Source organism: Lepisosteus platostomus, chromosome 10, assembly GCF_059453375.1.
Source record: "Lepisosteus platostomus isolate fLepPlt1 chromosome 10, fLepPlt1.hap1, whole genome shotgun sequence".
NCBI classification, from domain to species: Eukaryota; Metazoa; Chordata; class Actinopteri; order Semionotiformes; family Lepisosteidae; genus Lepisosteus; species Lepisosteus platostomus.
The window spans coordinates 43,224,402-43,251,866 of NC_142620.1; the positions used below are offsets into that span (position 1 = coordinate 43,224,402).

At 37.5% G+C, this 27,465-nt stretch overlaps 1 protein-coding gene across 1 annotated transcript in view; it reads right to left on the reverse strand.

The window, feature by feature from the left end:
• chm (CHM Rab escort protein) overlaps nt 1–27,465 on the reverse strand; it is an 82,776-nt gene that overhangs the window by 26,371 nt on the left and 28,940 nt on the right. The window contains exons 4-11 of the mRNA XM_088649087.1: nt 27,316–27,434; nt 23,921–24,326; nt 23,717–23,833; nt 21,738–21,858; nt 19,965–20,187; nt 11,867–11,944; nt 3,853–3,957; nt 1,002–1,065 (exon numbers count right to left, since the gene is read on the reverse strand). Coding sequence (XP_088505213.1) covers nt 1,002–1,065; nt 3,853–3,957; nt 11,867–11,944; nt 19,965–20,187; nt 21,738–21,858; nt 23,717–23,833; nt 23,921–24,326; nt 27,316–27,434 — 1,233 coding nt within the window. The remainder of the gene's footprint in view (nt 1–1,001; nt 1,066–3,852; nt 3,958–11,866; nt 11,945–19,964; nt 20,188–21,737; nt 21,859–23,716; nt 23,834–23,920; nt 24,327–27,315; nt 27,435–27,465) is intronic.

The window sequence follows — 27,465 nt, forward strand, 5'->3', positions numbered from 1 at the left end:
AGAAATGAAATTGGAGATAAATTGAAATGTCTTAGTTGAAAACATAAACATGGAAAGAGCACAAAAAGCAAACATCTGAGCAAAGGCAAGTCTGCACATTTAATCTGGGAACATCCACATGCTGTCATTTAGAAGGACGAACGGCTAATTAAAAATAGACTGAATATTTAATTACATTTTGTCAGACCACCTTGGAATATTCAATTTCCACAGTATGTCAAGAAACAGAAATTAATTTTCTGCTTTACTTTCTCCCAGCATAAATTAAATTAGCCTTTTCTCTTTTTTCATATGAAAAACCTAAAACAAATATGATTTATGACACATCTGAAACTATTAAACTACAAAGAATCCCCATAAAGGAAGTATTAACTTTAAGTTCAATTCAAGAATATATTATCCACGTTTTTCTGCTGATGTATTCTTTTTTAATATGTTTTTATTTTATTGTTTTCCATTTCTACATTCACACAAATTATAGTTAATCACAACCTATATCGTTGTGTCAAATACAGGTATGTTAGCTTCCATTCTGCTCAGATAAAATTATGCTGGTGATAACATTCATCAAATACTAAACCAATTACGGGAGCAATATAAAAAGACAATTCAATGAAACCCATTTTAATACAAAAACTTGAACAGGTACAATAAGTATAGCAGCATGTCCTACATTAGCATTGTTTCGGCCGTGGAGCCTTCTTCAGGTGACACCTGAAGAAGGCTCCACGGCCGAAACGTTGTGTTCTCTTTCTTCTTTTTTTCAGCATGGAATAAACCTATTACTTGTTCCTTTGCAGCCTACGCATGCTGACGCAGCTACCCACCTGAACTACTACATTAGCATTGACTTCTTTATTTAATGCTAATCCACAGACAAAATATTATAATCTTATTAATTGGACACGTTTAAAGTGAACCATGTTTTCTTAAAAAAATGCTGCAAATTCTAGAATATATTTTGTGCATTGATGAGCTGGTCATAAACTACTTTTTGATACCTGCTGATCAGACTCCGCCCTCAACAGTGATCGATCGGTGATGAGAACTGCTCGAGAAATGTACCTGCGAAAACATCAGATGACACAAATATCACTTATTACAAAGAAAATCAAATGAGAAATGCTTGAGCAAGGTGCCTGTGAAAATGCGGAACACAAATTACAATACAGACAAAGCACAGCGCAGAGGATCAGCTGCCAATTACGTAACTCAGATGTCCTAAGAATCCCCAGCTGCTCAAATTGTCAGACGTATTTAAAAATTACACAATCAACTTAGTGTTTTCATAAAGAAATCTTTAACACATTTTGGCCATCGTAGTGGTTACTCTTTGCTCTTCTATGGAGTGTCCGAGGCCAGGAACTGAATATTAATTACAGGTTTAGAGAACAGTCTTGCGTTTCAAAGGCGTTATGCACTTCAACATGACACCTACTGTAGTATGCCAATAATGACTAGAAGTTAGTTTATCCCAACATATTGCATTCTAGACATTAATGTGTTAAAAAAGTACATTTTTGTTATCACTTGTACTGAAGAAAATGAGAACAGAATCCAAGCAGGTCATTAGCAGGAAGAGCAAGTGCTATAAAAACTGAAGAAATAGGTTTAAATGTGAAAATTTATGGATGTGATAAAACCCCAAAGAATGAGAACATTAAAAAAAAGGTTTAACCTTCAGGAGTTGAACAATATATTCAAGAGCTGCAGTATTTAATTCAACAGACAACAATACAAGCATCTCAGCCTCTTTTAATTGATTGCATACTCAACAAATTAAAATACAAACCTAAGGGGGATGTGTTAAGTTAAGTGCTTACTAGAAAACATGCACAGTATTTTTCATTGGATCTAAAAAAATGCTCGGTTTGGTTGGTCAAATCACTTAAATACCATAAAAACAGTCTTAGAACTATTTCAAATAACCTAAATGGTGTTATTTAAAATAAGTCCATCACAGCAGAAATATCAGGATTCAACAAAGGTTAAACAAGATAAAAAAGCTCTATAGCTCTTTAAAAACTTGTATCCAATAAAGTTAAGAACAATGTTTGAAAATACTTTCATCAACTGACAATTAGCAATTAAAAAACATCTAACTGTAAGGAAAAAAAACAAATTAATTCCTAATTGTCTCTCATAACAGGAACAGATACAAAGTCCCTCCTTTGTTGGCACTGACTGGTTTGGATACAGACCTGACTACCATGAAAATAACCTGAAACCTTTCAAATAATGTAATTTTCCTAAATCAATTTTTGGAGTCTTTTCAGTAATGGTATTCTTGTAACTTCCATCGGTTACCAAAATACATGAATTGGTGGCTGAACTGTGTTTCAATTTTGTGTCTAATTTTACCCTTATGTTATCTTTTTGGAGGTGCAGTGATTTTTAAAAATACAGCATAAGTAACACAAAGAGGAGATATGCTTCATTGATTTCTGCACTTGTTAAAACTGTCTCAGGGAAAAACAGATGACAAAACACCACAAGATAAAGGGAACCTAAATAAGTTATTTTGAGGGCAATTGTTTCAAAATATTTCTCAACTCTAGGCTGAAGGTGTGTGATTATGTAACAGCCTCAATAAAGCTGCAGATTTTAATACTACTTTTCTTAATATCTGCAAAGATTTACTGTGAGTTTAGGTTATTCATTACAGACCCCTTGAAATCCTGCTTATCATTACCAATGTCCTAACCAATCCTAGAGACACCTTTACAAGGCAGTCTTAATGTTAGGAAAATTAATGCATCTTAAGGGCTGATATGCAATAATTTTACCTCCAGGTAACCTTTAAGATAATATGATGATAAATACATGTGACCACGTAAATGCCACAATGGAAAAATATCGCTTTGTCAATTACTGAACAAAAGTTCCAGTGCATGTGATTGGATACAGAAAACCGTTAAATGGTGCCTGATGGCTTAGGAGTTTTATGTGGCAGAAGCAATAATTGTAAGGCAGCACTGTACATGCAGAGGTCTGCAGTGCGGTTTAACATTTTCAGGTAATAAAAACTTCCAACATTGTCTTTATTGCTCTGCAGCTAGGCAGAGACATGACAGCACTCTTCATTAAAAGAAAATAACCTGAAATAAAAAAATGCCAAATGGAGAACTAAATTAAAAGCCCTTATGGTATGAGAATTTGGAATTTAGAGTTTTACGCAAAAAGCATACATTCGTCTTGCAATGGTAGCGAATGCTCAGTCTTTGCTACAGTCATGGGCTGGAAAGAAGCATGAAGCTTTGTTTGTACTGCACTCACTTGGAGTCAGTTGTTCTCCTCCTGATGGAAGAATGGTTTAAAACAACTGAAAATGTTGATTACAATAAAACATAGCAAGGAATTTGAGCCTTGGGGAGTGTATGCTGCTGGTGGTGACAAAATAATATTTTACTGCTAAGGAGAAAATTAAAAATGGGAACATTTAAGGGAACAGTGCCTCCACTACAAATGACACTATTTTAGTCTTTGACCACAGTGTAGTTTTCTGTTATACAAGGTGTGATGATTAAATTTTATTTGAACACTGCTTTTTGCAGCAACTGGGTCATTTTATTAAGTTTATTAAATATATCCATCTTAAAATTACAAAATTCAGGTGAAAAACATTTTAGGTATTGGATCTTGTAATCATCACATATCATTTAAAAGTTTGCTTACCTTAATATCTCATCTGAAACAAACTACCATTTATTTTAAGCATATATTTAGATATCAATATCAGTCTAGACAAAAGGAGCTGTTACTTTAATCTTGGATTACAACCGTGGGTCTACCGTCACATTGAAAACAGTGGTGGGACAAGGGGCTGAAATAGCACTCATTAAACTTACTCACCTGTACTGCACATTTCTGAGCTGCTCCTCTGTCAAATAGCCATCTTCTACAATGAAGTGACTGCAGCCGATTCGCTGTCCATTTGTGTCAATTACAGCTTCACATCTAGAAATGTAGAAAACAGTATTTGTAGAGCAATGCTTGAACTTTTCATTACAGCTTACTGTTCTCACTCTTAAGTGCTACAAAAAGGAACAGGAACAGACCACTTAAAGGTCAATTTTAAAGAATGTTCACCACTTGTCATATATCGAAACAGTGAGTGTGATTCCACTGCTGGATCAGAGCAGTGAAGTGAAAGATAGAATTAGGACAAGGAGTGTAATATGATTTCTCATAAAAAGTTACATAAACCTAAAACTGACCTTTGAGAGTCTAGGACCTTAGAAAACATCATCTGGGATGATTCAATGAATTAACCAAACTGGCTGATTCACTTAGCACTATAGACACATATTGCAAACAGGGGTGTGCTAGCACAAACCAGATTGAGCTTTTGCTGCTATTTGTTTCCCCACGCACTTGGTGAGAGTCTTGAGCATCATGTAGGCATTTACAGCCTCAATCATTTCGCTCCTTGCCCTCTAAAAAAACAACAATTAAATACGTTAACTACTCAATAATGGTTTTCGTATCAACTCTAAAAGTAAGACTAGCTCAGTAAATTAACCTGCAAAAACCAGGAGGCTTTTTTAGGTACTGTTTATTAAGAGCAGGAAATGATAACACAGAGTAATTTTCTAGGATTTCTTAAATTCATAATATACATCTGGGTCATAATCAGCACTGGCTGAAAGACATGCGATTAAATGAGCGCTCATCCATGCAGTGCTTCAAACAACACAAGGTGTGGCAGCCAGGAATGAGAAAGCACCACACTGTCATACATCCAGCAAACAAAAGCATCACAAAATGATCTAGCAGCCGACAGACGTACAGTACAGAAAATAAGTGCAGGTATTTGATCTGCCGAGTCCTCCTTAATCCTTGCTGTATTCTCAGGACAGATACTGTAAAAGGTCTTTTCAAAAACAACAACAACTGATGAGAAAATCCTGCTACCAGTGAACCCAGATTGGGTTTAGTTTCCTTAGAAAGCAGTACTGCTTGAGAGAGTGCACTGTCTGATAATCAGACTTATTTGCTCATTTGTACTGAAAACCATTGTGCTCACTTCTAATGTGTTACCTAGTGGAGTCCAGAAAAGAAAGGTGTGAAGATACTCTGCATTTCTCAAACATGAACCATGAGCACAGGCTCGCTGATGACCTTCTCTCAATGTGCCTTAGATTAAAAGGTTGAATGGTAGAATCTGTCTGCTTGTTATGTCAAGAGTTATAAATGTGCTTTATAGGGCTCATTATCCAAACTAATGGGCTAAGGGTGACATCCTTGAAATGGACTTCACAACACAATAAAGGCAAGCACACAGTAGCAGGGCATAATACTTTACTGACGAATTGACTGTTTATGCAAATTAAGATTTATTTACTTGGGTGTCCCAATCCAGACTGAGGTATCTCATCAATCCAAATGTAAACGGATTCGATAGGGCCGACTTCTGCCACCAGTGCTCACACCACAGTACAGATAAGAGCACTACAGATACCGGATATTTACATACATAATGGTTTATTAGTTTAAGGCCCCAGCACTAAACATTATTTTCTATAATAAAGCTACAGCAGAGGGCAATCTCCTACATCAAGGCTACTCTGCCCATTAATATACTGTATGCAGAAACTTTTCACATATAGAACAATCAAAAACCACATAGAACAAGGGGTCATTTTTATGATTTGAACTTGATGTACTTGTTAGGACACCTTCTTGTTGAACCTGGCTAACTACACAAAATACTTTAAAAGGTTGAATATTTTTTCACACTCACAGGGTTTACATTTAGTTAAAAAATTCCAGAATTTGAATTTGCCTGCATGGCATGAAATAAAATACCTTCTTCAGACAGAAGTTCACCCACCACTGGGAGCTCTGCAGAGGCAACAATTGTGGTTATAATATATTCATATTAAAATATATTATAATAAGAAAATAGTTTTCTTGAGATAAACCATGGTATTGGCTTCAACAACAACAAACTACTCAGCCTAATATCATGGTTTCTTTCAAGAAAAGGCTACATGAGATCCTTTGATCAATTACCAACTACCAAACAGGACAGATGGCAAAATGGCCGCCTCTTGTTTTTTAACCTCTGTTATGTTTCTATGAGATATTTATAAGAAACCCTTGTCCAGGACCAGCTCATAAGCTCAGGTTTCAAGATAGTAGTGTCTTGTTGCAAGTTCAGTCCCCTAACACTTATTCCTGTTTCAGACAAATAGTTAAAACATGCATTTCGAAAGGAGTCTCTGTCAAAAGATTCTTAACAGGATCAAAGGGGACTTTGCCAAACACTTGGCACTTTAGATGCTTTTTAAGAAACCCAGCATCTAATGTCCATCAAACCAAAAGTTGCTGGAAATAAGAAAATATTTTCTTTCCAAAAGCAAAACTGATCATTTTCACTTATTATTACCAGAAAATTAGTTTCACAGTGTAGCCACTTTGATCAGGACATAAGTCAGATAATGAAAAGGGGAAAAAATCTGACCTTTACACAGATATTAAATCATCACATTTTTGCTCCAGCACATTATTGAAGGTACTCTCTGTTTAATCTCAACAATACCCCTACAATCCACACATTTTGTTAACTACTTTATTTAATGAAAACTGTGGTCAGCAATTGTCCATTTTAGTAGTTATACATCATTATTGGTATAGTATCTTTGCAGAAAAGCTTTCAGACAAGGAGCTCAATACCAGACTTTTCATATTTAGATGATTACAAAAGGACTTTTTTAAGTTTATATTTTGGCATGAACTGCAATAATTCTCCAAGGAAACAGAATGAAAATTATTCTCCTTCATGAGAGTGTGTCCTGTTGCCAAAATCTTGACTATGAAGCACCATTTGAATAATGTGGAACAGTTGTTAGAGCTCTGGACTCATACGTCCCTTTGAATAAATACACCAGCCAAATCAAAGAAATCATTAATAATAGTAGTAATTTAGAGGCCAACTTAGGGCAAAGAGCATGAAACTTCTAACTTTCAGTCACAGTGTACACAGAAAGAATTTGTGAGAACATATTCTCTTTCATTTCATTTTGTTCTTCACCTGTCAGTAAGAAGATGATAGCTCAGATAGAGTTTCATAAAGAGATATACTGTAGGTGCTGCTCCTACTGTACATGTTAAAAACGCATTTTAGTTCAGATAGCTTGACAATGCTGGATGGGAAAAAAACATTCTTTATAGCCAGAAGACTTTTTTCCCACCACATATATTTAGAAATAAAACAAGGGAATTCAGGGAATACAAAAGTAGGATAAATTACAATCTGGTTGCTTAAAACACAGGTTTTATGGTCTGTTAACTGCATAGTTCAATACTAAATACTGCAAGTAGACTGTAAAAGAAGCCTTGCAGACTTCAATAAAAAATATCATAAGTCTGTTCATTTGTGTTACCCTGAAATATTCCAAGCAAATTCTTTCACAACAAGAGCATATAATCAATCTGAAGCTTGTACTTTGAATATAAGAACAGAAGAAAGGCTGCTAACAAGACACTTTAACCCATCTTTCACATTTGGTATTTTGGTAATTAATTATATACTCAGATCAAATCTCCTCTCAATCCTCTTTCGTTCTAATCTGTGGTGATTTTGTTTCTATAAAAAGTCTGTAAATTACTATTCTTCCAGATCAGGAATGATACCTTTTTCAAAAATATTGTGACCAAAAATTGCTATTACTATTCCAAATGCTGTATTAAAGAATTGGAAATCTTGAGCATATCTATCTTGAATTTAAATTTCCACACTTTTTGCCAAATAATAAAGCATGACGTGTTTTTTTTATTGCTTCACAAGATTGTTTTGATGTGGATTTGGAAGAATCTACATAAACACACAGGTCCGTGTCAAACACAGATTCCTGAATTATTGTTTCTACTTCTAGTGTGGATCACTTCACCTTGAAGTATAATTTACCAAGCATCTGCCCACTTATCACTGCCCATGATTTTGTCTTAGAATTTTCTTTTTGGAATTTTCTTGCTGCTGTTCCTGTTTTAAGCTCTACCCCTATTTTATATAATCTGCAAATTTAACCCAAATCTAAACCATTGATATAGATCAGGAAGAGCAGGAGGCCTAAATGAGATTCTTGCAACACTACTTTACACCAGACCTTAAATCATAGATCATGGCCCTTTCTTAGTTATAAGCCAGTTCTCAGTCCTGTACATTACCTTTGAATTATCACACACACACAGAAATCTCTCAAGAGGAATCTTGTTACTTATGCAAATAATTCCAATAAGTAAAACAAGATTTAGCTAACTACTGTTTTGAACCAAAAGAAGTATGACTTAAAACTTTGTTACCTGTTGCAGTTTTATCCCTCTTTTAGTGAGCAAGTATTACATTTGAAATTCTACAAATGGTTACAGCTCCTATCTTTACTGACTGTTGAAATATCCTGGTTACGGTTCTATGAATAGTATCTCTCATTTCCTTAAGTACAACTGGGAAAATATCATTAGGAACTGGCATTTTAATAGTTTTACGCTGTCCTGATCCCTCTAACATCTCAGTATTAGTTATGCTAAAATCACTCTGTTCTGATTAAATTCTTTCTGTAATACATTCTTTTGTAAAAATCTGCATGAAATCATAATTTGGCACCTTTGTGATTCCTTTGTCATTCTAATATTAATCTAAATTTCATTGTCAACAATTTACTTCCCTTTTCATATTTTTACTGCTATAATAATTAGTACTTGCTTACATTTGTACTGTACAGTACATTGAATCCCAAAGGATCTTAAAGTGTTTTACATTTAGAAGGGCCCCACTTCACCCACCACTGAAGTACAGTACCTGTCTGAATTACAAGGTATGCATTACATATTAGCAGTTCCAATACACAGAAGGTCAGATGGAGAAGTGAGAAATTACCTGACCAAAATAAAACATTTTTGCAAACCCAGAGTTGAATTTAGCCAGGATACCAAAGTCAACCCATTGCTTCTTTGAACAGATCTATGGGATATTTAATGATATCCCGAAGTCAACATACTGGGGCATTGGCTTGAAATATCTGCTCCATGAACTGGTCCACCAACACCACATAAAGCAGCAACTGGTTTTTCATTGGGGTCTTCATTGCAGTACTGACCAGACTGAGCTCTGCCTAACTTCTGATATACAGTATGACCAGATCAGGCTACAAGTTATAAAGTTATACTTTTGAACAATGTACTTTTGAAAAAATGTTTTGCAGTTTTTGCCCCTATTACAATTTTAATTTCCTCTTTTTTATTTGAGATTCTTGTAGTAGCTAGTAATAAAAAAACTGGGTTAGAAGGAAAAGAGTAACTATTTCAAGCATATCAATTCCAGCTTATATATTTCCCATTGCGAATTTCATTCATACCCTGTCACTTTTGCTATATCCCTTTCTGATCTCATTCTAAACTAAACTGTTTGGCTAAAATAATTCATTCTAATTAAATTTAAACTATTCACTGTTTTAGTCCATTACAAATGGAAGGCAGTAGCCCACTTTAAAAACTCTTTAGAAAAGAGACCCTGTAGCATACAGATTATCCAAACAAAAATGTCAAAGTTTATTTGCAAAAACCTCGAGCTTCTGAAATTCTACAGCACTAATTTTGACCATGACTTCTTAAGAATGCCCGATCTCATTCAAACTTGGTTAAGACTGCTCTAGAAAAAAAAAAACAGGAGGAAACATTCTACATATTCTCCACAGTAAGCAACTACTGTACTCAATCAATAACTTAATAAAAAATGCAAATCTGCCTAAGACTCAACCTGCAGCACGCTAACCACAAAGATGCCAGCCTCCTTCTAGGTTTGCGATGCCCTTAACAAAAGCGCTCTGAGGCTGGAATTTGCCACTTGCATTGCAAACCCAGGCAGGGTTCGGAGGACAAACTGCAGTGACCTCAGTTGCTCCTCACCTGGTTAGGAGTAGTTAGTGGTGGATGTCCATGCCGTATTCATTTCCTTCTACCCTTTTCAGCTTTTATGTACATAATAAGAGAAGACATACGGGGGTAATTTATGATACCTGGAGAATTAAAATCATCCTGCGACCTAGACACCTTGCCGTTTTTTTTCCACATTTTCCAGCTCTTTCAGTAGATGAATAATAACCCCAGTGATTTCCTTATGGTGCTGCACCCCAGAATGAAAAAAGATCCATTCAATCATTTTTTTTTATTAACGCTGCGGTTAATCTGCACTATCTGACATTTTGTTTCTTTAGTCTAAACTACAGCCTCAGCCATGGAGCTTCAAAGACGAACACAGAATCTGGAGGGGTAGCAGTTTCCGACGTTCAATAAAGTCATAATTGCAAGATTTTTGGAAAAGAAGTTGCTAAGCTAAGACCAAACCTATGTGCTTATGCTTTCAGGCCTCTTTTTAATTAAAAAAAATACAAGATAAATGGTGTAGGAAGTAAGGTGACTATTAAAAAAAGCAAGTTCTTGTTTTACTGATGCTAGCGGAGATCTACGTTTCCATATGATTTCTGTTTCCATTTGTTATAAGAAATATTTCCCTTTGTGAATCTAAAAATAGATCTGTCCCCCAACTTTTTGTTGTATGAATTTATACAATACTTGTAATAAACCATAGGATAAAACCAAATTGTGTATTGTGCTGTCAAGGATCATACTCATACTATATGTAAGTAGGATATCCCACTCATGGTAATTTTCCATGATATCACACTGTGTATAACTGTACACATGATCAAATGTCTGAGCTTTCACAACTGTCTTATGTTGTGAAATAATTTATATCCTATTTTCCAAGCTCACATTTTCAATAAAAATATTACTAAAGTGAATGACTTGTCTCTAACCAAGTTTTTTCTATTTGCGATATGGACTAAATCTACTTTAAACTTCAAAATGAAGCACAAGCCGAGCTCTATGATTGAGAACCTATGGGCTCTAGCCTGGATCATGTTGCTAGTGGACCGATTCCCCAAGCAGCAATGCACAATTGGCAGAACACTACCAGGGGAGGGTTGGGATTAGTTGGCTAAGGCTATCTCAGTCGCCAGCAACACTCCTGCAACTTCCCAGGTGACATAAGTAAGAGATGCGCCCCTCTTCCAACTGGACCTGACACTCATGTAAGGTACTATGGAGCTTACGTATCCGAAAATAACATCTGCTTTACTTTTCTAAAATTTCACATAAACACACTAAATATCTTACAGTCTGTGACAAATCATACCATATTGGTCAGTTAAACACCTAACGCTTTCCATCAGAGGAAGGGATAAGAGGTTTTTGAGCACTCTATTCTCAAAAAAAACATTCCCAGACATCTACCTCGTAATCCCAAGTGTGACATTAAGATTGTTAGCCTGGGGTCAACCACTGTAAAGATGAAAGAATTTATCTTTTCAGTAAAAAGAGGGCTAACCTAGTTTATGACAACAATCTACCTTAAAACTCATTAAAGCTCTTTCTCTCGAAATGACATGCATTATCAGCAGTGATTAATCTGATGAGACTTTAGGTGAACTCATTTTTTTTAAAATGCAGTAACAGAGGGCTTTTTTGTCTTCTGATGAAAATCAATTAGTGTAGGTAAGGCCACAAGGAAAACTAACATCACTCATCACTAGGCCCCTGGCAGCCGAAATGATTTGTCTTCCAAGCTTGGCTGATCAGGAGCTGTAGCCCTATCTCAAGAAAATTAATTTCGTATCTATATTCTGGGCCCAGTTTCCTTGTTTGGAGGACCAATACACAAATTACTTTTAATCAAGGTTGATTCCCGATTACAAAGGAGGACAAAAGGCTGAAAAAAAGGGCTTCTATCATCGCTGGACAAAACATTTTTTTCTTCTTGGCAAGAGCCCTGTGAAAGCAGGGTCAAATGCACGGTACTCACCTCCCTGACTCCTTGTTCACCACCAAACACTGGACAGAATGCCGAAGACAGTATATTCCACCAAAAACTGCACACATCCTGCAAGAAACAGAGAAGAAGAAAGGCAAGTTGAGTGTACAAGATTTGTGCAATAACTTCATCTAAACATTTTTCGTGTCACGGGTGATGCTCCAGTGATGTAGACAAATTTACAATATACTGTACAGAAAACTTTAAGATACACCATTTTGTTATTTTTTACTTCCTACTAGTATACAATTGAAAACATACTGTACCATTTTCTTTTAGTTTTGGAGAACACATTTCCTAAAGACAGTCAGGATTGCTATGTAAACTGTGGTATTAACAGCATTTAAAAATGTATGATGCTTATAAATGAAAGGCCTTAACTGGAGTAGGATGTAGGTACCTGCCTGTTCTTTATAGCAGCTGCTAGTACCTATTTTATTTCCATTCTTTCTTTTTTCAGCATCTTAAGTTCCTTCATAATATTTTATCAAGAACATCTTTTGTTGTGGGACACTTTTTTTAATTAAAAAAGAACAACACAAGATAATGCTAGCATGGATGCTTTCACCACAGGGAAGTGCAATATTTAATTAAATATGCACAGCTTCTCTACATTTTATAAAACACAAGGTGCTTTAAGTGATTCAACCAGGAGAGAGACTTTCAATTCAATTCATTTTTATATAGTGCCTTTCACAACAAGGTTTTCCCAAGGCGCTTAATAATACAATTGACGATACATTTTGTCAATACAGAACAGAAGACTTCACTGATCCACTGTGGTTCTGAAATTCCCAGTTCCTGTCTGGGTCATGTTTCTAGCTAGCTGGGTTTTGCCAAGCAGGAGTGCAGCCCCTGGATCAGGATGGGGTTGGGATTGGGATTGGTCAGACAGGACCCCCACGACCATGTTGAGCTCCTACAGTCTTGCAGTGGTGTCAGTGAGAAATGTTATGCTCTTCCAAATAGCACTGATTTGCCATGGTTAACGCACAGCTCCAGACGTGGGCATGTCAGAGGAACACGTCCACACAAGTCTTAGTCTCTGAGCAGGTTCAGGGGTTGCAGCCATAAAATAGAGCCATATACAACTGTCAGCTCCGCACTGAGTGGGAATGAAAATAATACATTGTGTTTCTGAATTTAGGAAAAAAAAAAGATCTGTATAATTTGTTTTTATACCAAGAAGAACAGGTCTCCAGCTAAAGCCTGGAGCGAGAATGTCTCTGGAGATGTTGCACGTATTTTTCACGATCACATTATCTTAAGCGGATACAGCACAGTAGTTACACCTGATTCTGTTAGCTCCATGATTAAAAAAATGTTTTTTAATGTTTCAAAAAATGCCACTCTTCCAGCAGTAAACCTGTGATATCCCAACACCCTTTGTGATACATGATAAAAAATAAGTCCTCCTTAGGTTACCTTTACTGTTGCTTTTTCTAAGATTACTAAATGTATTTAATGTATTTGGTGATTTGTACAGAGTATGTTTGATCGCCAAGACAACAATGAGCAAACCCTTCTAGCTAAAAGAAGCACTTAAACCTTGCACTGCACCAGCTGTTCAAGCACTCTGCCTCTAACACTTGAACGCAGGAATGACCCCAGGCTATAGACTGGATGGTCGGAAAAGGGCTGTGTCGCAGGTTTTTGGTTCAGGACCTGGCATTGCCATTATCTTACAAAGCAGTAGCCTAAGGAAATCACAGAAAATCTCTGTGCTCCTTCCTTCTTGTAAAACCCAAGGTCTTGTTTTAAGTAGCTGCAACCACTACGGATATTCCACCATTAGTCTCTGCAAGTTTCTTTGGTTAAAACAGTCTGTTAAATTATTACATTTTGTGAGATGTGAAGCTACAGAATAGAGCGCTTGCTTGAAGTGCTAAACACAAATGCTTTAATAAGGTACTGTACCTGCCACTGAGCCTTTTAGGATCATGTAGTGCTTACCGCGTTTACTCTGTTTCTGATCATGCATTTAGGAGTACTGCGGGCAGAACACAAGTAGAAAGCTGGTGACCATTGAAAAGCTTGCCATGCCACACTTTCGGTTCTGGGACTGGCAGGGGAAGACAGACAGGAATGTTTCACCCCGCCCTGCATGTAGATTATACCTGTCTGCATCCCACCATATTAATTATGAGACATGACATCTTAATAAAGTGGCTGGAGTAAAATCTTAAGCAATCATCAAGTCAATCTAATGTCCTTACAATAGGCCATTCAGGCAATTTGGCCTTGATGTGGAAAAACCAGGGAACCCCCTTTGATGCCATTAACCCTAAATGACAGACGTTTTAACTGATATTACTCTAATTAACTGGCTGCTGTCTTCAACAATGATGCAATTTTTGTCCCCTGAAAGATAACGCCGACACTGCTATTCAGATTCACCTTTGCCCTGGTGACATCAAATCACATTACTGCTAAATTAACAGTTGTGAAAATTTCAGACTTCGCAGCCCACAGCCCTTTATAGCCTTTAAATGCCATTTCAGTTCCTATCACGCCAGGAATCAGGGGAATGTGATTTTTTAATACAGTGGCAAAACAATAGAACCCATTAATAGCCGAACTTTTGACAGCGCTGTTGCGATGATTTATGAGTTTGTGTATAATTTGATTATTCTATTAATTCCACTGATTACTGCTCTGGCTAATGTGTTGAAGGTCACATCCAAAATAAATCTTCATTCCATCCCCATATTAACCCAGAGAAAATAACTGCCTCTAACTAGTTGTTTCTGTAATTAAAAGGTAATGTAACAAGAAGCAAAAATAGGCTTGGGGGCTTCCGTATCACCTCCTTGAAATACCTCTTGAAACAAACAATGCAGTTCTCTTAATGCTGGTGGTGGCATGATTTAAATTGAACAACTTGCAGGAATGTTTTCATTAAGATTATTCAATTTCTTGCACTATATATTCGCATTTTCTTCGTTTTTTCGCTTGCATACAGATGTAGCCCTAATTCTGTAAGAGAATAGTCCAGGCCGATCGACTTTATTTTCTTTTCTAAAGTCACTTTTTTAAAGTGCAATGATGGAACAAAACAAACAAAATCGATCATGGCTAGGTTCAAATTAAAAGTAATGAAGTACCATAGCAACAAAACGGCATTTATAAAACGGAATAATGGATGTGCCGCGGTTTTTTATATGTCTAAAAGTTATTACTGTGTTTGCCACCAGTTTATTGCTACCCTCAGTTTGCCCAAGCGTACTTAAAAATTACCTTTTAATAACTGCGGTCAGCAGTAGCGCTGGGCCTATTTAACACAAAGGTGAAAGCAGCTGTCTCGTCTTTCACTCACCCTTGCATTCAAAGTTTGCTGACAGTAGTGTCATGGGAGAAGCCCATGGCAGCATGGATGCTATAAACTGCACCCAGGCGCTCCGACACCTAAAGTCCGGTTTTGTAAGCAGATCACTGCTATGGAGCAGCTCTATAGTGTAGGCTGTTGAGGTGGACGCATTTATACTAAAAAGTGCACCGGAGTATACAACGTTTGCAAAAGCAATCAGGTGTTTTAAAAACACATGAGCCTGATGCATAATTACATCTGACCTGAAGTTTATCACTAGGTAATCTACAAAGTGGTATGTGTTTGTAAGTTTCCTAATAAAGATAATAGATTTTTGTTACTAAGTTTCTTGTTGTCTTTAATATATTTATAGCAAAACAGGAATTTAAAAGAAGCATTTTGACAGGTGCCAATCCTTATGATGAAGTTTGGCTGTTGTGATAAAAAGTGAGACTGGTAAGAGAATGCCTCAACAGTGGAGGACAAAAACATTGATTGGGCTAAAACATGCAAAAATGCAGAACAGAAACTGATCAGACGCACATCATAAATTGGTAAAAAAAACAGCATATTTTAAGAGTGGTTTTAAATAAGAGCTGTAAGACGGGTGAAATATTAACTTATGCTTGTCTACTCTCTGAGCTACTCAAAATCCAATTTCATTTCAGGAGTTGGATTTCAAACAGGATTCTATAAACTGATAAAAACTGATAATTAGGTGGAATGGACCATAATTTACTGTTCCCCTACAAGAAAAAATCCAGAGATAAAAACCTCCCCTGTGATGCAGTTTTCAACTTCAGGTTATGGTTGTTACTTTCTAATATATCCTATGGTTCTGAGATGTCTTCTGCAGGCACATAACTAGGCAATAAATAAGATCTTGAAATAAAGTAAGCATACAACCAAGAACCAAAGACAACTAGCACACAGATTAAACTATAACCCGAACAGAAACAACTTTCACCAGAACACCACATTTCCTGGCAGATTGGCAATGCTCTAATGTTCACAAATGTGACCTGGAGTTCAGAATAACGCTTTTGTTTCACACAGCAAGAAAGAAACAGATGTTAACCACACTGCTGATTCAAAGCTCACTGCTACTTTAAAAATGGCACAATAGAGAACATCTCAACCATGTCTTTAAACACATTAATAAAATATATATTGTCAAATCAAACATCCACCTCTGAAATTAACACAAAATTCTTCGAAATTCTCTAATGAATAAACGTAAAATAACCATTACATACCTTCCTGCAAAAGTGGGATTTTCATTAAAAAACAGCAATAATCATTTAGCTGAAAAAATACCTAATAAGTACAAAAAAACTCAAGACCACAGAGAACAGACAAGAAATCAAAGCCTTGGCAAAGCCTCTCCAATGATTACACAGAGTTTGGTGAGCTCAGAGGGTGACAGACTTCATTTTATTGGCTCAAGGGAATCTGCAACTACTTTTACACTCAGAAATTTACTTAAAGTGAAATCGATGAGTTGAGCAAACAATGTTTTTGTTCTAAAATGACCAAGTGGATTTGTTTTTGCCTAGAGCAGACGATTGTACCCTTACACAATTCCATTTGTGATTTTGGACAAAATCTTAAGTACTATTAAAACAGGTTCTATTAAACTGTGTTCTGTACCTTTAGTGTGGTCTGTGAATACAGTAGAACAAAGCCATGAGGCATATCATTGTTTTATTTTGACAAATGTTCACGTTGTTTCACAATTAACACCATTTCTAGTTTAAGACCCAAAAAGACTTTAAAAGTTACTAGGAGCATTGTAGTAATTAACTGCTTTACAATTACTCCATGTATCAGTAATAAATTACAGTGCACAATTTAGATCCTGAACAAACAGAATTTCTGCTTGAAATAGTGACTATCAGTTAGGTTCATTATTTGTAAACACACTAATAATAATCTTGCAAGCAGAGCAACAGAATAGCTTGTAAACGGTGGCGAGTCATTTAAAGAAAATGATGGTGGTTTGTGTGGTTTCACAGAAATTAAATCCAATTTCATTCCTATAAATTAGACATATCTTTATTACTGGAAAAGGCAGGTAAGATGATATATGATCCATATAATCACGCATCTTCCTGCTAATAAATGAACATTACCTTCTCAACAATCCATTTAATTTCCCCTGCTGCTCTAGGATGACAGCATTAAAAACAGAGCCGTTTGTCTGATTGGGACATCATAATCTGCCATGCAAATTAGAGCACAAAGTTACGGCACAGTGACATGCTTTCGCAAATGAGTTATTCCCAATCTCCAGCTTCTGGGGGAGAGGAGCTACACCGCAAAAGGTTATTTACAAATTAAAAAGTCTTTTCCTGTCAAAACTTGAGAAATAATACAGGCAAGGACACAAAAGCATTCCATAGCTTTATTAACAGCAACGCTCACTGATCTGTGAATAACCTGAAAAAATGAAGATTATTGAGTTACTTTCCCCATCTATCCATCCATCACTAAGGAACAGGTTTCAAAGTGATGGATTATCTCACCTCCTCGCTGTTTATCCAAGTGCAAGTCTCTCCTCAAGGGAAGAACAAACAAATGAAGCACAAACATTATCAGGCTCTTGCTGCTTTATGCAGACACCAGGATCCTGGGATTGGGCCCCGATGTATTGGGGAACCCTGGAGTACTTCCGCATTTCTCCCACCTTTTCATTGGCGACCAAAGCATGGGCGTCTCATTTGGTTTGATTTCAACAGTTTTTTTCTTCTTGCATTTATTTAAATAAAGGACAGCACTTGTTTCTGTAAAATACACAAGTGCAGTTATCTGAAATAACTGCCGATCTATTTTAATTACCAAGCCCACTTTGCTAAGGCTGGTATTTACAGCGGTAATAATTGAAAGCGATTGCTTGTCAGTGCAGTTTCATTTGCGTTCCCACACAGTCCTGTGTGGGGGTATAAGGGACTTCGACTTCAGTCTCCTTATTAGGCAACTAATGCTCAGAACACATGAGGAACCAATCACTTGCAAAAAATAAAAGGCTCATAAAATAGGTATAAAATTAGCAAAAGATCAAACTGCATTTAGCTTTTATGTATGAGAAAAAAAAGGAATGTTTCAATAGCTTATCAAAATGAAACTCTTTAGTAAAAAACTTGTGTGCAAAAGGTCCTAAAATTCATTAACCAACAAATGACAATAATTTATACTCAATTATATATTATTTCACAAACTGAATATTTAACCTTTTATTGACTGAAAGCCATAAAAGGTGCAACCTTGATTGCTTAAGGAAGCACGCAATTTAGCACTGATATTTCTGCAACTACACTTCGCTCCACTGAAAGGAGGAAGACTTATTTCTACAAACCAGGAAAAATCATTTATGAAGTTATTTCCCTGCTGACTCCAAATCAATAGGCACCAGCAGCAGGTCTCAGCTGAGCTTTACAAAGGTCACTGAATGTTCTACTTAACAGTATAAGTTAATGTACAATATTGTGGATCCTGGCAGGTATTTAAAACACAGTTAAATGACATCAAGACACAGCTATAGGGATGCCATTCAATGGTAAATCCTCCAGACTTTGTTACAGAGGAGACGTCCCAAATGGACTGCAGTGATAAAACACTGTTCAGTGCTCCAGTGGAGTGCTGTATGTGGATTGGTTTTCTATAAAAAGCAAATACCTTGTTACCAGGAACCTTGAATTCATTACCGTCTTTAAGCTTTTGCCAAATTCAGAGACATTATACTGACTCTAGTATGTCCCACCTAAGGTTCATGCAGTTTATATAACATTCCTGCTCCAAGTGTTTGAGTAAAAGGCAACAGAAGCCTTCTTTCAACAGAGCAGCAGGAAAAGACAAAAATGTTTTCAAAGGAGGAGCCATTCAGCCATGCAGGTCTTGGCTATCCCATTATTTTGATTATTTTAATAGCCTATTCTAGATAGTTCAATAACAAATGGACTGGTGAAACATTATTTCACATTTATGAAACTATAGTAAGTGAAAATCACTATCCCACTTCATAGCGTTTGAGCAATGGATAAAACCTGAATTATTTTCCTCATTGTTGCCCATTGAATTGATTTCATTTCATCCTTGCAGCTGCTGCCCATTTTTAAGTTTCAATCATCTCCAAGTAGTACCTGTGCTTGCTTTTCAAAAAATACACCTGGAAAAGTGAAACACCTGAGTGCAGCTCGAGATTAGAATGTGCATGTGCATTTTCTAGTCTTTCACCACAAGGTATCACAAAAATCATATGATCCATTTCCTAACTGCATTATCCAATACAGGGTCATGAGGAAGCCCATGTCTATCCTGAGAAGCAACAGGCCCAGGAGCCCTTCTTACCAGCCATAAATTAATATCTGGTATCTCTAGTTTCTCTTCTATCTCCTGTCTAAGGCTAATGCAGCATTTGATAACAATACTGCTCCAGTGCGTGTATGAAAAACAGCGGAGCAGCAGGAAATGACACAGCACCTAGGACGGGACACCAGTCCATCACAGGGAACACAGACAAGCACACATTCATACTAGGGCCAAACCTTCCCACAAGCCAAATACCTAGCAGTATGTTCTTGGATTGTGGGAAGAAACCCGGAGGAAACCCCCGAGAACACAGGGAGAACATGCTAAATCCGTTCAGATAACACCCGAGGTGTGGGAATCGAACCCTGGGCCCCAGTGCTGCGAGGCAGCGATGCTAACCATGGCACCACTGTGCCGACCAATTATTATTATAATAACGATCATTCAGAAGGCAATCCCTGTTCGAGTTCTAACCTGCAGAAGCACTGAGGGATTTCTCCGAGCCCGTAGAGAGGGAAGAGGAAGGGGGTGTTTCCATAGCGTCCAAGGCACTGGAGGAAATGCCGCGTGGCTCGCAGACCCTCGGCTGTGCTGTCGGTCTCCGACGCCATGGCAATCGAGTGCAAAACAAAGTGCTGCAGGTTGTCGGTCAGCTTTTTGGTCTGCAAAAACTCCGAAAAAGAGCGGTCCTTGAAATCTAGAACGAAAAAACAAAACCAAAATCATGTTCATGCCACTGATAAGATAGATCTACATGCACTCGGCGAAGCCGGAGACGCTTTAGGCCTTTAACCTGAACGGAGGCCCAACAGGTGACTAATTAATCAAGTTTAAATGTTTGAGATTTATTATAATTTGACATTTGTTCACGCATTGGGCAAACCTGTAGCCTCCATAAAAATAACTAATGGCCTAAGCATCTAGCTGGCAGTCCCTGGGGACAGGACAAGATAAGTTCGCTCGAGAACTGTCACAACTGTAACCCGCCCTCCTGCAGTTTCTTTGGGGAGGCAGTGTTTCTGCAGCACGTCTACTGACATGATGCATAAAGGAGAATAAAGAAAATAATCTAGACAGGAAAAGAAGAAAAACAAAAGGTAATGGATAAAAATATTTTTTTAAAACTAGGAAATAAAAAAAGAAAAAAATTAATGTCACTGTTTTTCCTGTTTTATTTGTTCTTTGGAATCAAGAACATCAGTCTTTGGAAAACTTTTAGACTTTTAGAGTTTTAATCGGAGATTGTTGGAATCCTTTATTTCCTTTAGAAGGGAAAACCACAGCCTTGGAGTATAAGGCCCTATAAGTGATACTTATCAAAATCAAATCAAATCAAAATCAAATCAAGCCCAAATCAAAACACCAGCTGTGAGCTACCAAGCATCCAGGAGATCTACTCAGCTACATGTCTGAAGAAGGCCAGGTCCATTCTCAAGGACCCCAGTCATCCCAGTCACAAACTGTTTTCCCTCCTACCGTCTGGTAAACGGTACCAAAGCATTCGGTCCAAGTCCAACAGACTACGGAACAGCTTCTACCTCCAGGCAATAAGACTGCTAAATAGCCAACCTGTAGCTCCTTAGCAAATCACCTGTAATGGCTACATGGACACACAATTCTCACAATATTCAGCATAACTGCACTACATGTATATATTGCATACACCATGGACACATAACCACTCTACTCACATGGAGTTTTATTCAATTTAAAAAATGTAACCTCAATTTTGTGATTTTTGTGTTTTCATGAATTTTTGTGATTCTTGTAATTTTTGTGAGCTCGCAGAAAAAGACATTTCATTGCCAGCAACTACTGCTGCACGCCGTATTGTTGTGCATTTGACAAATAAACTTTGATTTGATTTTTGGCAGAGCTTTTACAACAAAAATAATATGAACATCAAATTGGAAGACCTAGTCAAGACCCCAGTTGCTGAGTCCTGCATTATCCTCAGAATGTTTTTGGACCTCCCAGCAAGCACTGTATTACAGTAACCCGGACATGTGAGCAATTTTCTTCACATCACGCACTTGCAGAAAATGATGAATAAGTGGAAAAAATAAAAACAAAGCTGTTTGAAAGGTAACTTTTCAAACACATCCGTGTTTTACTCACTGCATCATTGGGAGGTATAACGGACCTTTCCTTTCAGAGCCTCAAGAGGATGTTTCCACTCAATATAATTATCTCTACTTTTCACACCTCTCCCAAGCATGAAAGGTTTTGAGAGAATAGAAACAGTACCTAAAAACTCTTCGGGATGTTGCTCATAGTCCATACAGAAGGTCAGGAACTTCATTAGCATTCTCTTCTCCACCATAGTCAGCTGTTTGCTTGCAAAGACGTCTGCTCGAGAGCAGGGCACCTAAAACAAGGGATATAGCGAGATATAAAACACAACACGGTTAATACCACATCTTCACAGGTCACGGATTACTCCTGTCTGATTGAGTGTTTATTGGATTACAAAGTCAGGCTTTACCGCGCCTAGAAAGTACAGGAATACAGATGAAGATCGTGTTTCTCTGTGGTCGGTAGAGCTGCCATGAAAGGTCTTACAAAGTCTTCCAAGGGACTTTAAAATTCATTACTAAGGTACCACCTACATCAGTAGACTTAAGATTGCATGTTCTAATGTAGATTTTCACTTGCTGAAGCACACTGCACTGTATGAGGATTTGTGTTGGCGTTAACTACTGTACTTCCAGGTAAAGGAGTTGGAAGTCTCAGGCAATGTGTTGATCCTTCATGTGAAATGTGTTAAGAGAACAACCAGCAAAAAAGCTTAGGGCCCAGATCTGCTACATAAACACACACAAACAAGCATCAACAGCATCCTATAACCAGTACCCAGCTCCCCCTGACAAACCTGTGGACAGTGACAAACCTAGCGCAGTATAGCTTGTCTAGACTACCCTACACCCCTACACTGTCAGCTTGGGCACCCATCTGTCTGAGAAACACATAACGTTATGTAAAACTCTGACCAAAACCAGATACAAAAACACTTCTACATTTGGAATCACAAGACTAAATCACTAATCATGTAGTTAATCACAATTACTAAAACACTACATAATAATGCAACAAGTTAAACACTTGCACAGTGATTGTACTAAGTGATGTACTTCAGAGTTGGGACCACAGGAGAGCAAATCGATAATCTCAGAAGTCTGCCGTCTAAATATTTGTGACGGTATGGAGACGGTATGTTTGTAAGTAAAGTACAAGAAAAAGCCTGAGGCCTTTCATTATTCTTTAACCTCACTTTTAAAACAGGGACCCTTGCAACAGCTTCTTTAGTACTGGGATATTCCATGGGTAGGTCTTGCAGAGTGAGTGGTAAGTCATACTACTTCAGTAAAACACATAAGTTATAATAAACCACTTAGATTTTGTAAAAAATGACTAAACATTAATCTGTTCATTACTCAGTGCCCTCCGAGTAATTCATGTTTTATCCACTAGCTAAATGACATTTGCAAAACCTGTTTTGGAGATGGTCTGGATTTGCTGTGCAAATGCTAAAAAATTACTACATTGTACTCTAATTTTCTAAAGACAGCTTTAACAGCTTGACACCATATGCCACAGGCTCTTAACTGCTTCCAATGCTTAGAAGGTAACACTATCTCCAGGCCTGTGTTAAGCCACAGCTGGCTCTAGGAAAAGCAAATGTCACTCAATAATCTAATGATAACTACAGTTTTCAGGCTAAAAGGTTAAAAACTGCTGAGTAGGTGACCTCTGAATCATGACCTCAATTTTATAAATGTATGCACGCTTCTGTCTTCTTTTTGGTGTGAACTGTTTCTGTGCTGTGGCTTTGATTCACTGCACAAAGCACCTTGAAACACTGGAAAAGGCACTAAAACAATTGATTATCAATCAATACTCGATTGTTTTTTTTATTATGTAGCTCTGCAAAGAGTGACAGATGGGAATGTCTAATGCACACTGTCGTTTAAAAAAAAAATGAGGAAGACGATGAGAAACTATACCCGACTCCATACCACTGAAACCCAATATTGAATGTTACACAATTCAAACCCAAGAACCTGAGCCAAAGCATCATTGCTAAATATTGCATCACTTCTTATTGAAACAAAAATGTCTTATAACATTCCAAGGCGTCAGTTACTCTAATTGTTATGGGCATATGCAACATATGGGAAAAATATTTCTAAATTCAATCATTTTGATAATGAGAGATTTCAGATTACCTTTTCCACCTTTCCATTGTGGTAGGTAAGGATCCTGGTAACATTTTTAAATTCTGCATATCTGCTGACATTGGATTTGACAAGCAGGTCCACTAAGGATCCTCGTGAGTACAGGAGCTGAAAGTTCAGAAGAGAACTGAGAATCAAAGGAAATCTGAAAACAATGGCAAATTTTAAAAGACTACAAAAGAGGCCTTGGTTTACCTTAGAGACAAGGTCAATATTAAATCTTCGTCCCTCTTTGATTAGCTTGGAGTAGGTGATCTTCTCTCTTTTTGGTTCTGCAGTGCTCTGAGGAGGAAGGTTGGGATCCTGCACTGTATCTCCTGCCCCTGGTGTTACTGAAAGCTGGTCAGGGGGCGCATCACCCTCTTTTTTGGGGCTCTGATCCTCAGAAAACCCTCTCTGGCCATTGGCCTGACTTTGGGGCTGTGGATCGGTGTCACTGGGTGTCTGCGAAGGCTGCTCCTCATCTGCTGTGCCCTGGCTGTCTGGATCGGTTCTGTCTGCAGGTTCTGCAGTCGGGTCATCTCCCCCTCCCTCAGCTACTCCAGAAGCCTTTGTCACAGGAAGATCTGGTTCATCCTTATCCTCAGTCTCCGATTCCTCACTTCCAACCACAAACACAAAACAAATTCCATTTATAACACTATTTTTATCACCATGATACTACGGCATTTTACACCTAAAAATTAACCCGGTTCAGCTTCCACCAACAGGTAGGTGATGTAGGGTAGCCACTATGCACCAGCAGTCCCACTGCACAGCAGATCAGATCAAATCTAGTGGACTAGTTTCCACTAACGTTTAAGTAAAAAGTAATCGGCCTTCTTAAATGGGATAGTATGTGCAAGCCTAAAGGAGGAAATTAGACAAAATCCAATCTTAACACGCCTTCCATTTTAAATAGTGTCTTGGGATTTGAATGACAAAGCACTTAAGAGCTTTGGTTTTGGGAACTTAGGGACCTGAAGAAAGAGTGCTGCCTACCGGACTACTAGACGCATTGCTTTTCCTTACCAATGCTGAGCAATTAAAGAACACAACAGTATTAAAATCTTGAACCTTTGAATCTTATTTACCACAACCTTTACACAAAGTCGGTTAAATCTAGCATTACTCCATTACTACAAAACTGATAAACAGAAGCCATACTGGGTTCTTAGCATGCTGGCCAGAAAGGTCATTTGCTTCATTTTCCACAAGGAAAAAGATAACTGCTCTCTGAAAGTTTAATGCAGGCAACGGTGTGCTAGTGCTGTGGAAATTTGATGTCTATTTCCTGCATCTAAATAACTTGGAAAGGAATGCAAAACACGAGTTACAGATTAAACATTTGAGTTAAAATGATGGTTGGTTTTCAATTTCTAGTTTTTTCACTCATTCATTGTTCAGCCATGTTACACTACTGTATGTGCTTCAGGGAAGCGTTGCTTTTGAAAAAAATCTTGAAGCACAAGGGAGTATCAATGCTGGTGTATAAAGTCATTTCTCCACCCTCTCATATAGTTTCTTCAGGTCAGAATTGGGCCTGGTCTGAAAAATGTACGATGGAATGAAATATTATACTGCTTGCTACAGCTAAATAGTGGTTCACGGATTTTTAAGTAGAGGAATACGGCCAGAACGTGAAGACCTGCACCTGGCACTGTGATATTTTTCTTGGGTTTTGGTTTTAATTATTGCACAGCTCGTAATTAATGATTTACAATACAGAGTTCCTTAAAGCAGGACTTGTTTTAGTATTTGAGCAAGGACATCAATCACTTGCTCCAATCCAGCTCATAAGTAAACTGAAAAACTGAAGTGAAGGAGGAACTAAGGGCATTTGCCTAATATATAAAGTGATTAAGATTCCAAACACTAAGCTGACTTCAACTAAACTTAAGCAAGTAATGATAGTTAATCATTCTTTATACTTATATAGCGCTTTCCTGGACACGCCAATCAAAGAGCATTACAGCACAGTACACTCACCACACATCAGCTATCATTGGAGAGGAGAACACAGTGATGTAGCCAATTCATAGATGGGGATTATTAGGAGGCCATGATCGGTAAGTGCCAATGGGAAATTGGCCAGGACGCCAGGGTAACACCCCTACTCTTTTCGAGAAACGCCCTGGGATTTTTAATGACCACAGAGAGTAAGGACCTCGGTTTTACATCTCATCCAAAGGACGGCGCCTGTTTACAGTATAGTGTCCCTGTCACTAAACTGAGGCATTAGGACCCACACAGACAGCAGGGTGCCCCCTACTGGCCCCACTAAAACCTCTTGCAGCAGCAAACTTATTCTTTCCCAGGAGATCTCCCATCCAGGTACTGACCAGGCTCCCACCTGCATTGCATCAATGGTTTGCCAGTTGTGAGTTGCAGGGTGATGTAGCTGCTGGTAAGACTTTTTGGATCCGTAGTAAGAACATAGTAAGGATTTTTATTTCATTTAAGTTACAATTACTTCAGTTTAGCTCCACAGGATGCTTTTCCATGTCTTAAAATGACATGACAGGCCTTTATGTGAAGAGATAAATGGATAAATACTACACATGATGATGAAATATACCATAGATGTGAAGTGCTTACACATTATTGCATTTGTCGGTCATGTACATAAGTAAAGTTGATTTTTCAAGATATACTTTTCATTGATACAATGCCTTAAAACAGTAACAAAAGAACAATAAAAAAGGAAAGGCAAAATCAAGAATGGGAAAACAATAAAACTAATTGTAAGCAAATAAAGTAAAATGTAAAATTCACACCTTATGAAGAGTTTACTCACAAAAAAATCGTTAGCCTGATAAACAGAGATTGTTTTTCAGAAAATAAAGACCTTGCACACTTGGCCTGTGTCACATTAAAATTAAATAACATTATTGTTCCATCTCCCTTTGTTTATAGGTACCACACCCTTTCCATTTGTGCTTTTTCAATAAATGCATCCGTCATGCAAGCTTCACATGCAAACAAATTCTTTCAATAGCTTTCTGAGCATTAAAAGACAGTCAGCAACCAGCTGTATGTCATAAACGTTGTTGGATGGCCATGGCCATTGTACAATAATTAACTATAGTTTCTAGTTTTCAGTTAAAACAGATAAGAACAAAAAACACCCATGATGTGAAAAATAAATTTGACATTCACTGGGAAATCTCAACAAAGGGGTGGCTGAATTCACACTGATCTCATCTCTTTCCCAGTATGGGTTTAACAGGAAACCCTTTCTAACTCCCTGATATGAGTGACAAAAATAATATTGCCATGGTGCATTAAAAATATAAAAGCATCTAAAAACACTAAAAAACCAAAAGCGCTAAATATAATGTTTCACTGGTGTTTATTGATGCCTTCAAGGTTTAGACAGAATACCATGTTGCTAAACATCTGTATTCACCTATACCTTTCCCCAAATCCTGTTAAGAATGCATTTAGTTTCAGTCTAATTTCTCTCCGCAACTGTGTGAAAACTACTGTACATTCTATTCAAGACTTTGTGAATGACTAAAGAGACAAAAGATTATCGAAAGCAAAGTCTTGGAAAATGGCCTTTAAAGAGATGTCAGTGCGTCAGGGTGCACAGCTGAAATCTTCATTACCTTGCATAGCAAAACACTTCCACGTTGGAGATGGATCTGTCCACGGAGTTCAAGAGAACAGCCTTCTCCCCTTCCTTCAACTTATCCCTCCATTCCTTCGCCTCATTCGTAGCACCTTGCTGGTGAACAGAAAGAGAAAGCACGGAGGCC